Source organism: Colletes latitarsis, chromosome 9 (assembly GCF_051014445.1).
Source record: "Colletes latitarsis isolate SP2378_abdomen chromosome 9, iyColLati1, whole genome shotgun sequence".
Lineage (NCBI taxonomy): Eukaryota > Metazoa > Arthropoda > Insecta > Hymenoptera > Colletidae > Colletes > Colletes latitarsis.
In genome coordinates, this window is record NC_135142.1 from 24,333,592 (window position 1) to 24,349,323 (window position 15,732).

Below are 15,732 nucleotides of genomic sequence, written 5' to 3' on the forward strand. Positions count from 1 at the left end.
TTTGGAACTATGAATTCGCGCGAATTGAAAATGTAAGATTGAGTTTTGAATGCCTCGATTATTAAAACAGCACGAAATTCGTTCAATGATAGGTCTTAATTCCACTGCACCCATTTTCACAACAAACAGAAACGTAAGACATCACGTCTGCTTTTTCTTTGCCCCGTAAAATGTCCTCCCACTGCATCTACGTAGACGCAACAGCTTGTAATATCGCGACAAGTGCTTCGATGCAAATGCGACAGGTGCAGCGTATCCCGCAGGACGATCGATTACGATATCGAATAATTAAAGGACACTTCGGGCAATGACAGCGACGCTGATTGCAATTAAGCGGTCGTGTTACATTAATTAAAGTAACCGTAGCCCGACGTCGATCGCGTCCCCAATATCGACGCGATCCTCGTTTCTCGTACGGACAAAGAGTACCGAAACGAAACAGTTTAAAACTCGAAACTTTTATTAGTTATCCAAAATGATTTGAAAAAGGCAAATAATTCTGGTGTTTGTTAAAATAACATCGATGGCGATTAGAATGTTGAGAAATCAGAATTTATAGTATTTTATTTTCGTTTATATAATCGACGATTGCTAGTTTGGGGTAGTCGTTCCGTCGTTGGACAACATTCTTGGAAATTAACGAGTAGTTCGCTGAATTGGCTCCGTCATTACTCGAACGCAATTCCGGGAGCTAGGTAAAAAGGTCGAGGCAGAAACGCGTAAAGCGTAAGAGGAAGAGGAACGAGGGAAAAGTGGAACTGGCACGGTCGTCTCGTAAATTTGGCCAAGCGAAACGCCCGATTGAGTTTTCCATCGATACCCGGGGCAAATAGAAGGCGGAACGTGAAAACGAGGCTGAGTCCGACGGAGGCACGATCGTCTAGAAAATTTTATTTAGGGTCTGGTTCTCGACTGTTCGCCTCCTTTCGACTTCTCCTCATTATTGCCGTCGTTATCGTTCTGGCGTCGCGTGTTCTTGCGCGACGACATTGTTCCATCGACTGTCGCGAACGTGAGACCCTGTCAGCGATGCATTTCGCGAAAATCGAAGCTTTTTATCCGATAAACCAGCACTGCTCGACCATTTTCTACGTGCCAACTACTGGTTCTCTTAGTCGTGTGCCCGAGAAAAAATTACAATCTATTTTCAACGTTTATTATATACGCGAATAGCAGGGCATGGTAATTGTAAAAGCACGAATAAATGTTAAAATTAAAAATATTCGTGCTGTTCGTGTCTTGGAACAGTCTAACAACGCGTATTAAAAGTACTAAAACTTTAGACGCGTGCAGTTCCGAAACTGTTAGTGTTTTATTAATAATTGAGGCATTGTTAGAAGCGGCAAAGCTTCCTCTTTGAAATGGCTTTTGGTTTTTGTCGATCGGACTTTTCGTTCTCGAGATATCGCAATTTATGTAAAGGGTGATTTTTTTAATTCGACTATCTGTGTCTTCGTCTGACGCATCGCGTCGGACCTCCTTGTCGCACGTGAGTCGCGACAGTCTCGTGACCTAGTTACTACGAGTCACGTGCGGTCAACGGCCTTGACAAGGCCGTAGTAAACAAACGCTTCGGACCCTTATATCTCCGGAACTAGCCACCGCATCGACTTGAAATTAAAATCGCTATATCTCCGGAACTAATAAAGCTATCGACTCGTACGAACGCTCATTTTAAAGGGCATTTCATCCCCTATCTAATGATCATATCATCTACTATAATTTATGCTGTCTTCCATGTTTATTTTAACATTTACTTTGACGCTCGACTTGAAACAAAAAATGTCATATCTCTGGAACTAATAAAGCTATCGACTCGTACGAACGCTCATTTTAAAGGGCATTTCATCCCCTATCTGACCACTATACCAACTACAATAATTAACGGTGTCTTCCATGTTTATTTTGACTATACAGAGATGCAAGTAAAACTAAGTGTATGGCCATTTAATATTCGCCGTATGAAATTTGATTTTATTCTTGTATACAAGGTGCTAACTAACGTAATAATATTTCCTGTCGACAGGCTCGCAATAATTTATATAAATAAGTTGTGGATATTTTTGTACAGATTTTTAAAATGCATGTTTTAAGCAAAAATAAACTTCGAAACATAACTTTCTATACATATAATGGAAAAATTAGAAGCTCGTAGAAGAGAGAAAGAAAGACTGGTCATTTGACTGGTCATGGTAGGAATGGGTACATATGAAGTTTTGGTGGGTTCAGTGTTAAAGTAGAGCTTTAGGAAAATCCTCTTTACGAACTATATTCGGGGGTGTCGGTTTAAATATTGATTCAAATCCCTCGAAGAGCCTGGCTATAATAATGAAAGGAGTTAGAGTGAAGGAAACAGGGGAATGAGGAAACATAACACAGAATGTACCGTATTATGTATACTTCTAGAAAATTCTTTCGGAGTTTTCTGCAGACACCAACTTCTCTTTTAACCAAAGTTACACAATATATTCTTTCGATACTTATTAATGAACGAAGCTCCAAATTTTTATTTGTTGCAATCTTCTAAAGTTTTTGAACATGGAATTTGAAATACTCGTAATTTAAATTTGATTACTTTCCGATTAGTTAGAATCGATCGAAAGACCACGCTATTTTTTACCAAATATTGCCCGTGGTTACTCAGAGGGGATAAATTTAATACTCGAATTCCTCGAAACTTCTACTCGAGTTTGAAACGCCGCGTAGGGAGGAAAACGTGGCGTGAAATTGAAATTATGAGTCTCGAAAACAGGACGGGGAGGCAATTTCGAACAGGGCTGGATTATGGGGGTGTTTTATTTGGCCCGACCAATCTCTTAAGCGCGCGCTCGAGCTCTTATCCTTTCACCCAGGATAATTGCCTGGCGATTAGGTAAATCCCCGCGCTCCAACGCGAGCCAGGCAATATTTTCGCTGTTTTTCGTTCTTACCTTGAAGAGGATCGAGATGCCGAGGTTCATGAACGGCTTGGTGAAGTCGATCACGCTCTCGCGGGCGTAATTGATGGTCATCGAGCCGACCGCCAGGTCCGCTTTCTGCGAATAGAGACGGATTGGTACGATCAGTCGACAGGAACGTTGAAATTATTGCAGCTGGAGAGGCTGAATTCGATGCAGTGTGGTGCGATTTAAGTGTGCGCGTGTCTGTGAACGCTATCACGGGCAGATACGTGGATCTACGTTGTGGAAGAGGAGCTATGGTGCGTCGAGAGTACTATCCGGAGCTGAGGAGTATTGTCCCACAAGCTATCGTGGGCTTAAGAACAACAATGGTACGATTATTTATTCTGGAATACCATAGAGAGGTTTGCAGTACAGAATCTTCATTAAAAAAAAAAAATTATGTTTGACGAGGGCGTAGATCAAGGTTTCTGACCGTAATTCGTGAACGTGTGACGATAGCGATTGCTGTTGCACGAAATAGCGTTTCCTACCTGTTTCTTTCTTCGCATTCCTTCGCATGCTTGTACTCAGCTTGAATATCGAGAACAGTGATAGTATATTTATTCTATTCGAGCTAATATACTGATTACTATCAGAAGGCGCAGGATTCAAGATTTTTGCATAAGCATTGCTAGATTTAACACGCTATCTTAAATATTCTACTTCTATGCTAAGGTAGACCTCACAGACAGAATAACGACGAATCAAATTCTAAAAGGATCGCAATCTATCGCTCGATCGGTTTTTTAATTAATGCCTTACCCAAGGCTTCTTTCGAGAGATCTCTTCCTTTCTAAGCAATAAGAAACCAACGTTATGATATTGTTTCTAAGTCTACAACCGTCTGGAGAACAGAATAACTATCGAACTTCTAAAATTCTAACGTCAACCGTTTCTATTCTTCAAAAATCCGAATGTTATTCAAAGCTTCTATCGCTGTGATTTAGTCCAGTTTCGCGTAAACCCTCCCAAGAAATTTCGTTAAATTTCTGCTAGATCCCCCTTTAAAATTCGAGCGGAGTTGACTTTTTGATGATTTAAACGTCGTTAAGGACTCTCCGCCAGATCCGCGTTCCGGTCAGTCGAGTGGCACGCGGACGTTAAAAATTTAGCTCGAAATGCTTTTCGGTGGAGAATACGAGACGGAGCAGGCCTCTTTTCCAGCGTTTGGAGAAGCACTTGCTATACCATTGCACCGGTGCCAGGCTAGATAGATTTATTTCGCTGCTTGGAAATCGAACTCGTGGCCACCACCGATAAAGAGGACCGAAAGAAGTCGTTCAGCCTTTCGTTTAGAATTTTTCCACGTTCCTCCTTTCATCCAACCTACTCTCCCATTGATAGAAGTTTATATGGACAGTATAAAACCCTATAAACGAGGCAGAAGAATAGTCGAACGGTCGAAGATCGCTTTCAAGCAACAATTTTCACTCCGGATACAAGCAACAGTATTATTACCATCTTGCTCCTATTATATTATCAGAATCGTAGTTTTTTCGATTAAAGATGAGTGTAATAGTAATTTTTTACGTAACAGGTTCTATGCGAGTTATAAAATGAAACGAAATAGTTCTTTTGAGACGATGTGTCTCCAAATAAGTCACGTTTAATATTATTTATAAATTGAACGAAGTTGTACGACGGGATCGAGACTGGTTCAATCTCCGATGTGGGGATCAAATTCATCTCCAGGAAAACGAGTTTCGTACCGACACACTGCCAGGTATTTACGTGAAAACTGCTTCTTATCTTTCGAGGATTTAGTTCGCTTCGAGGAAACTTTCTTTCAGCGTCTCTTGACTTCTTGGCACGTATGTAAATCGAAAAGTAAAGTTTGTTAGGAATACCGTCGAAAGGAATTAACCAAGTAAAATTTGATCGTTAGAGTCCCGCTGCTCGTCGACGAAATTCAACTATCGATCGAAGCTACATAATTATAGAAAACACTTTGCAAAAGTGTCGTTTGTTTGTTCGTCGATTCGGATGCTTAATGGTAGGAGTACTCGCCGCAATGTCTAATCAAAATTTACGCCTCGTTAAACCGGGCTGTCGGTCCGTACCCTCGTTGCCCCGCCACCATCAATAAATGCCATAACACTTCATTCATCTCGATGCAACGTACTCAGAGCGGCGCGAATTCGCGCTCACGGTAATTTCGCGTTGATTTACAACTGCCTCTCGGCTCGATCTCGAACGATAATCGAGTAATTTGTTGCTCGTACTTTTGGTCGACGACAGCTCGACAACACGAAGAGTTGTCGATAGCATTCGCGTATGGATCACCTACTAACTCAACGTGAACGTCGCCCCAAGACGCATCGCGAGAACGATAGATCCAACGATGACTCGACCACATATTTTCAGATAAGTTCAAAAATTACTTAACCTCTAGCTAGAAAACGAATTTATTATTATATCGTTCACTTTCAACCAAATTCTTAGATAATATAATTATTCAATTTTTAGGGAGGCGTATATTTATTAAGATTTTTCTTTATTATCATACATAGTTAGTGAGAACAAATTCTGTGTCATCGAATCTTGTATTAATCCTTATCTTCCGTCGGCGTTGGGAATGCAGCGATACCGAGTTGTAATTTACGCATATTTCATAAGGCTGTCCATTAATCACGAGGCTCGCGTAAATTATACGCCTATCTATTTCCATTAGAGAACGAAAGGAATGGTAAAGTAGTCGAGATATTTGGTCTGGAGTTCTCTTCCTTCTTTATTACGGGAAATTGTAGTGGTTAAGTCGCATTTTCCCGTTCGTGAGGTCGCTACGATGCGAGAATTATTAATGATCATCCCCGCGAAATTAATAACGCGGTCGCCGCGATACAGCGCCGCGACCGCTTTGTAACAGCTGCCGTCCAAAGCGAAGAAAAAGTCTCGAATACCGGGTGATGAATTATTCTTCGTTTCGGTTCTTTAATACGTTTCGAGGGTTAATTATTGGTTCCAGAAAATACTGCTCGACTCCAGCCGCTCATTTCGTGCATTTATTAAAAAACGAAAATACTTGCTGGCCGTTCTATCGATCGAGGGTGATTTTTGACTCTTTAAAATTCGAAATTGCAATTTCGTTTCATTGTTGGGCCAATTGCCGCGACGCGTGCAAATATTTCGAAAGCCTCGTATTTCGTAAACACGAGGAAATTATTGCCGCGTCGATAGGCCGGGACCGCGATTTTAATTATTCCGCGGATACAGATTTCGATAAACACGTCTGGCGCTCATACATAATGTATCCCGCGAAAAAGTACACTGTTCGACTTTCGGCCGGGCAGAATACTAATCCAGCGTGCAGAATTTATGGCGAAAGTAGCTTCAGAACGTAGACACACCCACTCGGAGTCGCGCGTCGTGGTTTCGTTCGCATGATGGATTCACCCCGTACGAGCGTCATGTGTGATTTAATATCGCTGGCATACTTTACAGAAAAGCTCTGTCCGTTCCATTACGCGAGTTTGAATGTTATCGAAATCCCTTATTCAAATTACATTCGTACCCGATGCATTTTCAATTAGAATTATTTTAGCGTTTGTTATTTAATTCTGTTATTTCTGTTCTAAACTACGAATTCTTGATAACGTCAGTTTGAACTATTATTGCGAGCGTTTGCCAGTTATTAATAGGGGATGGAAAATGTATTTCGCCCAAGAAACGTCCGATGTCTTCTGAATTTAAGTTTGACACAGTTCTAAAGTAAGAATGGATCTCGGATCGTGAATCTGCATCGCAAAACCAACAAAATGGTAGCGATGAACGCGCAGTAGTCGAGGTAAATTTATTTTCACTGTCGGACGAGAACGTAAATCTACTTCGCAACGAACGTGTTAAGCCTAGTAAGGATACGGGTGTATTAGGGAACCCCATTAAATTACAAATGCTTCAGTAATTTTGTTATTGGAATATTGGTAACCCTAGTATTCAAATTATACGCGTCGGTGATATTGGAGAAAAAAGGGAATTTCGATACTTGTAGTCCTTCGTCCTCATTAATGTATGAAACAATTTTATAACGAGGACTGGAATTTTTTCAAAATAAATTTTCATTATCCGCGTATTATATTCAAGAATAGAATCGAATTGTAGCATAACAAGCATGACGATGGCGAAATTATGGTCTAACGAGCAAAAGGCAATAACGATGGTAATCTACGCGTGTGTCCATAAAACTATTCATTTTTCTAACGAGCACCGGTATGCCATACAAATTTTGGGAAATTTTTTGTGTACGTACATAGAACTGAAATTAAAACTAACATTACAGATTCACAAATGAAAGGGCTTCGTTGCAGAAAAAATATATTAAACGCTATTTGTTTGTTTAAAACTAAATGCAATCTATTTATCTGTGATTCCATAATTAAAATAGAATTTATTAATAAGATGGCCTAGGTGTGTTCCAAAGTAAATTATAGCTGAATGTAATATTTTTTTATCCATTATATATTATAAAAAATTACTCGATACCGATAAAGAAATGTTTTCCCGAATTTCCTTGAATGGTTAATAGGTTTCCCTGAGCGGCACCGAAGGTTCGATTAGGCGGTAATAACGCTAATTTACTAATACCATTAGAGTATTTCGATCCCGACTAGATGGGATGTGCGACGTAAGCCTGCACTTAATCAATCGGCCGTGTGCGTATTAGCTGCTACGTGGAACGTGGCTGACAGCTAAAGCTACGCGAATCACGGCTGGTTTCGCGCCTCCCGGTTAGGAGAACAACGCATCACGCATTTCCACGTGCTCCAGTTGCGCAACGGAGTCCTGATTTGCATTGCAAAGCCGCCTAGAATCTCTCGTAACGCCCGTGTCTTCGTTATCGGTACCAGGAACTTGCACTTGGGAATGCGAATCTCGAAGCAGCGGTAGTTCAACCGACTGTACACGATAATTCCTGCATCTCCTCCTATGATAGTTGCACGATATTTTATAGCCAACGTTAAATTCGAAACATTTCTTATGCCTCATAAAAAACAGCAGAATTCTAAATCCTAAACCAATCGTTTTCACCTGTCAACATAGCTAATCTTCCTGAATGTTTCTCGCGATAAAATATAAAGCGACCATGTGGTACTTTCTCGCGTGTTTAGTCTCGTGATTTTGCAACCGACATTTTTTGTAATTTCATTAAGAAGACTACCAAGGACGTACAATTAATCTTTTCTACTTTAAAGGGAATTTCTCAGCGTCCTCGTAATGTAGCGATCGTTCCCGTTTAATGCACGATTCCGTTTCAAAATGGCGGATTTGAAGACGGGGGAATTGTCGATCCTGGGATTGTACTCCATTGCAGGAAACTCGGTAACCCAGAATTCCTGGAGCTCGTCTCGTCGTCGATCGTGGGAGACTGCTCGGGTTAGCTGTTTAGACTACCAAAGTGTCCCGGGGTATACTTACAGACCGACGTGTAACGCTTTATCTACGCCATGGGGTCGAGATCGCGACGAGTACACGGTTTGCGAGGTTGCGGCATGTAAATAGAGACGAGTCGACGAACACGGACGCTTTCGAGTGCATACTCACCTTGTCCATCAGCTGGCGGACTATTCCGTTCCACTCTCCGGTCTCGTAATCGTAAACGCCGTATTTGCCATCGGGCACGAGCTCGATCCTGTAGGTGAAGCCCACCATGTGAGCTATCTTCTTGAGCAGATCGATGCAGAAGCCCTCGTAACGTGCGTTCCCGCTGAAATTCCCTCTGCTCTTCAGCATTACGTACGGCTGCTCCTACGGGGACCATAAAAAGGAGCTACTACCTTTCGTCCTCTTGTTCCTCTTCTTTCCGCTAGCTCCGACTATCTTTTCGTTTCCTGTTCCCGCTGTGAAACCCGTTTTGTTCCCTTCTATCGTTGTCTACTCTCTCATAATACGTCTTCTCGCATTCTACCTTTCTCCCTCCCCTCTCTGTTCCCCCTTCCGTACGTTGTATTTTTATCTACTACACCGCGTTATTTCACCGCGCTCTTATTCTTCCTACGTTTCAACTCGCCTTTTTGCTCCTTCGAATTCCCCGCGTTTCTTCTTTCACTGACCCTTTGTTCTAAAAGTATCCTTCGACCCTTGTTAGAATGCTATTCTTCACTGGATTTTACGCTCTCTCTTTGCCCCGGCGGTGTCTCGTGCAAAACTAATGATCTCTCTTGCTATTCTACAGGACGAGGTTTCCTTTTTTCAAAAACCTTTATTACTCGTTACGAATAATAAACGCAATATCTGTTAAACACCGTTTTGCTTCGGTTAGCGACTTATCGGACAGAGTAGCTCAGGCTAAAAGCGAGCCGAGAACATTGGAGACGTGCCCGCACATTAAGCCTTCAGGATCCCGGAGAATTGCAAATTGATCGTCGACGTCGACAGGCCCTGTTAAACACGTTAAGTTATGGGGAACGTCCACGGTGCCGGAAAGAGGAACAGAGAGAAGTCGCGTCGAGTACGACGATTAATAATTCTCCCCCGATTGGCGAGACCCTCGAATACTGGCGATATCGTCGATTGACTCTGGACAAGATTAACGGCCGGCGATTAATAAAGCGTCTCGATAATCGGCCTACGACCGTTTCTGATAAAATAACTTTCCTCGATGTTCCGCTGTTGCCTCTAGCGAGTCCGATCGATCGCAATTTTCCCGTTAATCGCTCGTCGAATGCACGTACGCGGATCATGCATGCAAGCGTCACGGAATTTTCGACTTCGATGGCTATCCACGCGATAATGAGACACTGTCCGTAACGATCTCTCAACGATTCACGTAAATACAGAATTCTTGTAGACCGACGTCCACGATAAATGTGAAAATTATGCTAAGAAAATGTTTCACATTTATCGAAAGAATACTATATCTTGAAAAGTAATCGAACATTTTGACACATACAGGGTGCCGAAAAAGAATATTTAGAGACTTCGAGGGCATCCGCGAAATTCAGAGATTTTTCAACGACTCTTCCAAAGAACGTTTCAAATAAAAATAAGTAAAAATCAGATGCAGCCTGGCGAACACAATGGTCGTAGAACATTTCAGCCAAGGTGCAATAATTCTTCTCCTGTTGGGAAACATGCAGGTCGTACGTTATCGCGATGGAAACTCGTTGTCTAAACACGATGCCCGTTTCTTTCATACGGTTTTAATTTATCCAGACTGCTGAAATATGGACAGTTTTTAAATTACAGAGAGAAATTACATTGTACGCGAGCTCTCGAAGTCGGTGGAGTTCGTTTTTTCCACTCGACACCCTGTTACCGTGTTATTTAATTGCATGCTTAAACCGAGAAAGAAGGGTACAAAGGAGACGGTCGTCGGTTTAGCCGACGTTTCGCGTCGACGGCTGGCCCGATCGGCGTCCTGTAATCCGTGCTCGATTTATGGGCTTTGTTACGCGGCGGGCCGACGCTCGCTGGCAATTAACGCGCGGCTACCGTGATTTACCTCCGACTCCACAACTCGCGCGGTCGATGATCGATCACGACGTGTCGGAAGGTGACGGGTTTAGGCGCGCCGGTTCCAAGTTTTACCCCCGGTTCCGGAACTTCCGCGCGGAGCGTTCGAAAGGAAAGCAATATCTGAATTCTCTGACCGCGTTATATATTTATTTTACGCGGGGAATCGATTCAAACTGTACCCCGGGCTTCGACTTCCGTGCTTAGGTTCTCTTCCTCGACGTTTCTGCGAAAAGCAGATTTATAAAATACAAAATCGAATAATAGAAATCGTTTTCACTCGTACGGAATATTTCTTTTATCTTGCACGTGTATTCTTGTCCGGTTCAGATTTGAAATAATGGAAAAATCCCACTGGTATACAGGCGATTGAATAACGCTTTTAGATTCTTTGTAATAAAGTTATTCGTACGTTTTATGTGGCAACGAAGAGGACCTAAACTTCGAAAGGGAAGAATTTGAATCGCTTCTGGCGGAATAGAAAAATATAAAGTAGTTTGAGAGACTACGCGTTGCTTTTCTTTGAACCATTTTACAGATCACGCTCACAGGGCGATATAGAATTGTGTTCTTTATAAATTCCATGAAAAGTGTAGTCAGTTCCAGGTACTCTACCCGGTGTGAAGGTGTCTTGTGAACGGAGGTGCGGTCAATCTCTAGTTTACTGGTTGAACACGTTTCTAACTGGCAATTTAGCGGTGTCTCGCTGCTGAGAGGTGAGTTCGGTCGGGATCATGTGAGATTACGCTTTGAACGGTGGCTGGGAAAATTATTTAGTTCGAGCCGTACGTGTCGCAATGTAACTTTAACCCTCAATTGGCGGGCCGAGATAGCGAACCGTGGCAAAGCCTGCGAATCTGATTGGATCTCACCCGGAGCTTGGCAATTTGCACACTTTGTCTTCGGCTCACGAAGCACGAAGTACGATACGATCGTTTATTTATGAGAACCATCGACGCTCTTCGATTTTTATGAAATTTAGCGCACGGATCCTTGCTACGAACAACGTTAGAATTGAAAAATAGACACTCGAGCGTCGTCTTTACAGATTTATTTTCAAAATAAAGTTCTCACTGAAATAAAATCTGCCAGGCAGCCTTATCGATGAGTCTTGGATGAAACGCGAAAAACCTTTCTGTTCCTTCCTGTTTCTGTCTCTCCCCATTTTCCTGGTTCGTCCCACACGTTGACGAGATCGACACCTGAGGGACACGGACCAGAAAACGGAGCACAAATCTCGAAATGGAGAACGATGTTGTCGACACTCTCGCGTCGAGGTAATTTTGAAATAGACTTCGCTCTGTATAATATTTTTCAACGCTCCATCCGTGCGCCAAGATTCGTACAAATCAATGACCGTCGATCAGACGATGTTTAGAATATTTTATTCGTACATTTGATCGAGGGTTAAAGCAGAAATTGTCCGTGCACAGACTTTCAGACACTCTCTACTATCTGAGCTACGATCTCCACCCGTTTCTCATTACAAATTACATCGAATCGGGTACTAAGAGTGCACAGTACATTAGAACATTAAATTGCACAGTGTCAAAATCCGCTAGGTTAACCTACTAACATAAGGTGCGTTTGTGTTCAAGACTGTAAATAAGTATAAAATGATTTGCTAACGATCGTACATACAGGCTGTTCGCCTACAGGTGGGCGATCCTTTGATGGTTATTCTACGTGCAGAGAATAAAAGTTTTCTTTACAGGAGAAGTTACAAATTACACTCAACATTTTTCACACAAATAAAATTTTGATCAGAATGTGATCAGAGAGCCCCAAAACATTATTTCCTGCAAGAGCAATACTCGTAATTGTTAATTATCGATATATTCCAGCACGAAGAATCGTCGCTCAAAGCTTCCGACGCCTGTGGCTGAAAAGTGTTCTGTACGTACGACGTAACTGTATCAAACGATAACGAGTAAATAAATCTAATGAAACCAGACTAAAGAAATCAGCAAAGGGGTGTAACAAGTTTCTATAGTTACCTACGGAGACCATGTGTATCAGTGTTTTATGTAAGATCGGCAAGGGTGAACCAAGTAAGATGAGAAAAATTAAACAAACCAAATCATACATGTCGCATGAGTTCTCTGACGATGCCGTTCCACTCCCCGGTTTCCGGGTCTTTCGCGCCGTACTTCCTGTCCGGTACCAGCTCCAATCGGTAAGAGAAGCCGACCTCCCTCGCCACCGCCTCCAGAAGGTCCACGCAAAAACCGTAAAACCGCGCGTTCCCCGTGTAGTTTTTTTCGTAGTGCATCATCACGTACGGAATTTCCTGTGCGTAAACACGGGGCCCATGCAAAGAACGGAACACGCTGTCAGATCTGTACGATTCACGATCGACTATACTCGATCCTCCCAAATCCGTCGACTTTTCGTTTCTATGGTTCTCCGTTGCTCGAGGAGATTCGTAATTCCGCAGTTTAGCGACTCTTCCCCAATTCTCACTATTTTACTCCAGCCTTTTATTTTTAATCCTTCATTTTTCAACCTACCAGGGTAACATCTTGTTGCGAACCAGTCATAAAATATGATTTCTTGCTGATTCTGTCATTTTAAAATTAAGGTTTTCAAGCGTTGAGTCAAGTATGAGTTAGTTTTGGGTACGTTTGTGTTACGAACGTCTCGTTTCAGCGATAAAATGAAGCTTAAGAACAAAACTGAAGTCGAATAGTCAAAACGGTGGAAAGTTACTGAACCGTGGAATTAAGGTGGAGGCTTTTTACGATGGAAGGAACGCACGCCGTTTGGATCGTTCGCTTCAGCGCTTCCCAAACTAATTTCCGTGGAGTACTTAACGTCTAGAAAATGGAAGAATCGACTTGGGAGATCTCCTGCTAAACTTCATGTTTATTTAAGTGGTCGGTATAACGGATACCGGACATAAAGTACGAAATTCCGTACCATTGGAAGATGCAATCGCTGTTTATTACTTTACGACGTAGACCGGAAATGTTCTTCTTCGATCTGGTGCTTCAGTCTCGAATCTGCGTATCGGATCGAGGCGTCTTACAAGATAAGCACGCTACCTCTCCCACTCTGATTCCAAACCGTTTGCAAGTAGATTACTGGTTGCTTCGTGCAAAATACTTGCCGTATTACATCGAAAATTTCAAAGACACGAATTTATGTCCCTTGCAAGACGTACTACGAATATTAATCTCGAATTCTCCGAATATTGTAAGACTCTCAATGGACTTCAAAAAAATAGTAGAAAACAAAATATGTGACTGATGTTATAGAGTACTGTACGTATTGAAAAGTGTATAATTGTATTCGTATCTCTAAAATTGTGGACTGGTTGTTTTTAATATTTTATACGTAGCAATTGTAGCCTATTGAGGGGGAGATGATTCGTGCGTCCGAGATTACTGGATCCCTTTGATACGCGTAGCAGTCGCTGTTCTTCAATTTTTGATCAGCGACCGAATTCGGCACCGTATCGTCAGTGTCGAGGTTTCGTTAAATTTTTCCCCGCCGTTGCTTCGCCTTTACGCACGTTCCGCCGTTAAAGCTGACTCTGCTCGAGCTCGATCGGGCTCGACGGTTCGGTTGGAAGAGAATTAAAGAGTAAAACGCGACGCCTTTCAGCGACTCGTTGATATATACCGATGTTCCGCGTCGATAGAAGAAATACGCGGCTCTAGGCGAAATATCCATAACGCTTGTCATGCTCGATAAGAGACTCACCAGTATCGTAATGACGAGCAGAGTGACGTTCGCGGATCCTGGCTCGAAGAAGGTCGCGGTGTCCGTCACGTTGACGCCCACGCCTGGACGCCACTCGCCGACCTGGTGATGCAATTATAATGATCCGTAAAAGTTTTATATTTCCTCTATTCGGTAGTACTTTGCTTCAAATAATGGTAAAATATTTTGGCTTTTAGTGTAACAACACTTTAAACTTGAAGGGAATGATTTCTGTCTATTTCTGATCAGAGGAATGATATGGAACAATGTTTGTCCTCTAGTAGGTATTATTTGAATGTGTCGTCTCGATCTCGATCAGTAGTGGGTGTTACGGAGGCGGAGTTAAGAATTCTGACGAATAGGACCCGCATCCCTTGCAAGGGAAATGTCTCGACTCGCTGTGGTACGCGTTTGTATAGAAAGGACCTTATAAAGCCATTTGGGGGTTGAGTTTCTTTCGTTTTCGGTAAGCTATGGACGTACCTTGACGAGCGAGTGTTGCTTCAGCTTCAGCAGGTCCAGCTTGAATTGAATTCTGCGGCCTTCTTTGAACTCTATGGGCCCGGAAATGCCTTTCATCTCGACCTGAAAGGACACAAAGAGAGTCAATGCTCCATTACCTCCGGCGATAAGAGCAATCTTGACGCGTAAATAAAGCAACAAACTTGGACCCATAGCTACACTTTAAAAAACTCGATCCTCAGGATCGTATTAAAATTTTGAATCGACGAATCATTTTTAAATTCAACTAAATTAGAAAAGGATCATCGCTCATAATTTTTTAATATTAATACCGAAGCAAGCGTATCCATAAATGTTCTTTCAAAAATAAAACAATATTTTCGTACATTTCGAACACTTCGAGGATCCATAAAAAAAAGCAAACCGTTAAAACCGTCGCCACCTTAAAACAAATCGACGTTCGATAATATTGATACCGAACGGACCGCATTTACCTTCGATTTGCAATTTTAAAAATCACATTGCGATATTTAGCCAAGAAATGAGGTAATTCGCAAAAATGTCGGTAGGGGATAGAGTAACATTTGAAATTGATTTAATTCGTCGGGAATAAAAATACTTCCACGTTTTACGCGTTCGTTTGAATAGAGTAAACAGCGAACGTTTTAAAAGTTTCCCCGGGGGAGGATCTCGAGGGTTCAAGTTTCGCAGTATCTTCGCGAGAGCAATATCCCCGAATCGTCGTTCATCAGTCGCGCGGGAGCATAATGCGATCCGATCGGGATCAGGGGATCCCGGAGGCGCGTTAAAAATTTTACCGCTTAAAAAGTCGTTACGCGTGTTGGCTCTGCTAGCGCGAAAAGTCCACGCGGAAAGTCGGCCAACGTTGATCCGCAATTTTCTACGTTCTCGCGAAAATATTTTGCGAACGTGCATCGCCGTCGAGGCTCCCGAGGAAGGACCTACGGGGTCGTGGCTCGGACTCCTCGAGGATCGTGGGACGCATAAATTTCAGAAACACGTCGAGGAGCTCCGCCTCCCCCGCCCCGACTCTTTAATCTCTTCCGCGTCGTCGTTTTTCTTATCGCGGTGCCACTGGCCGCGATGCAAATGCGCAATTATGATTCAACGATCGTGAAAAGATTTTTTTCGAACTTGCGCTGCGAGCATTGGA

At 42.5% G+C, this 15,732-nt stretch overlaps 1 protein-coding gene across 4 annotated transcripts in view; it reads right to left on the reverse strand.

Annotated features, from left to right (window-relative positions):
• Positions 1-15,732, reverse strand: part of LOC143345550 (glutamate receptor ionotropic, kainate 2) — a 131,517-nt gene that overhangs the window by 7,927 nt on the left and 107,858 nt on the right. For 2 of the 4 annotated variants that reach the window (XM_076772800.1, XM_076772803.1), the window contains exons 9-13: positions 14,580-14,681; positions 14,097-14,198; positions 12,478-12,681; positions 8,481-8,684; positions 2,931-3,035 (exon numbers count right to left, since the gene is read on the reverse strand). In XM_076772800.1, the coding sequence (XP_076628915.1) occupies positions 2,931-3,035; positions 8,481-8,684; positions 12,478-12,681; positions 14,097-14,198; positions 14,580-14,681 (717 nt within the window). The remainder of the gene's footprint in view (positions 1-2,930; positions 3,036-8,480; positions 8,685-12,477; positions 12,682-14,096; positions 14,199-14,579; positions 14,682-15,732) is intronic. The other 2 variants (XM_076772801.1, XM_076772802.1) reach the window with 2 other exon arrangements.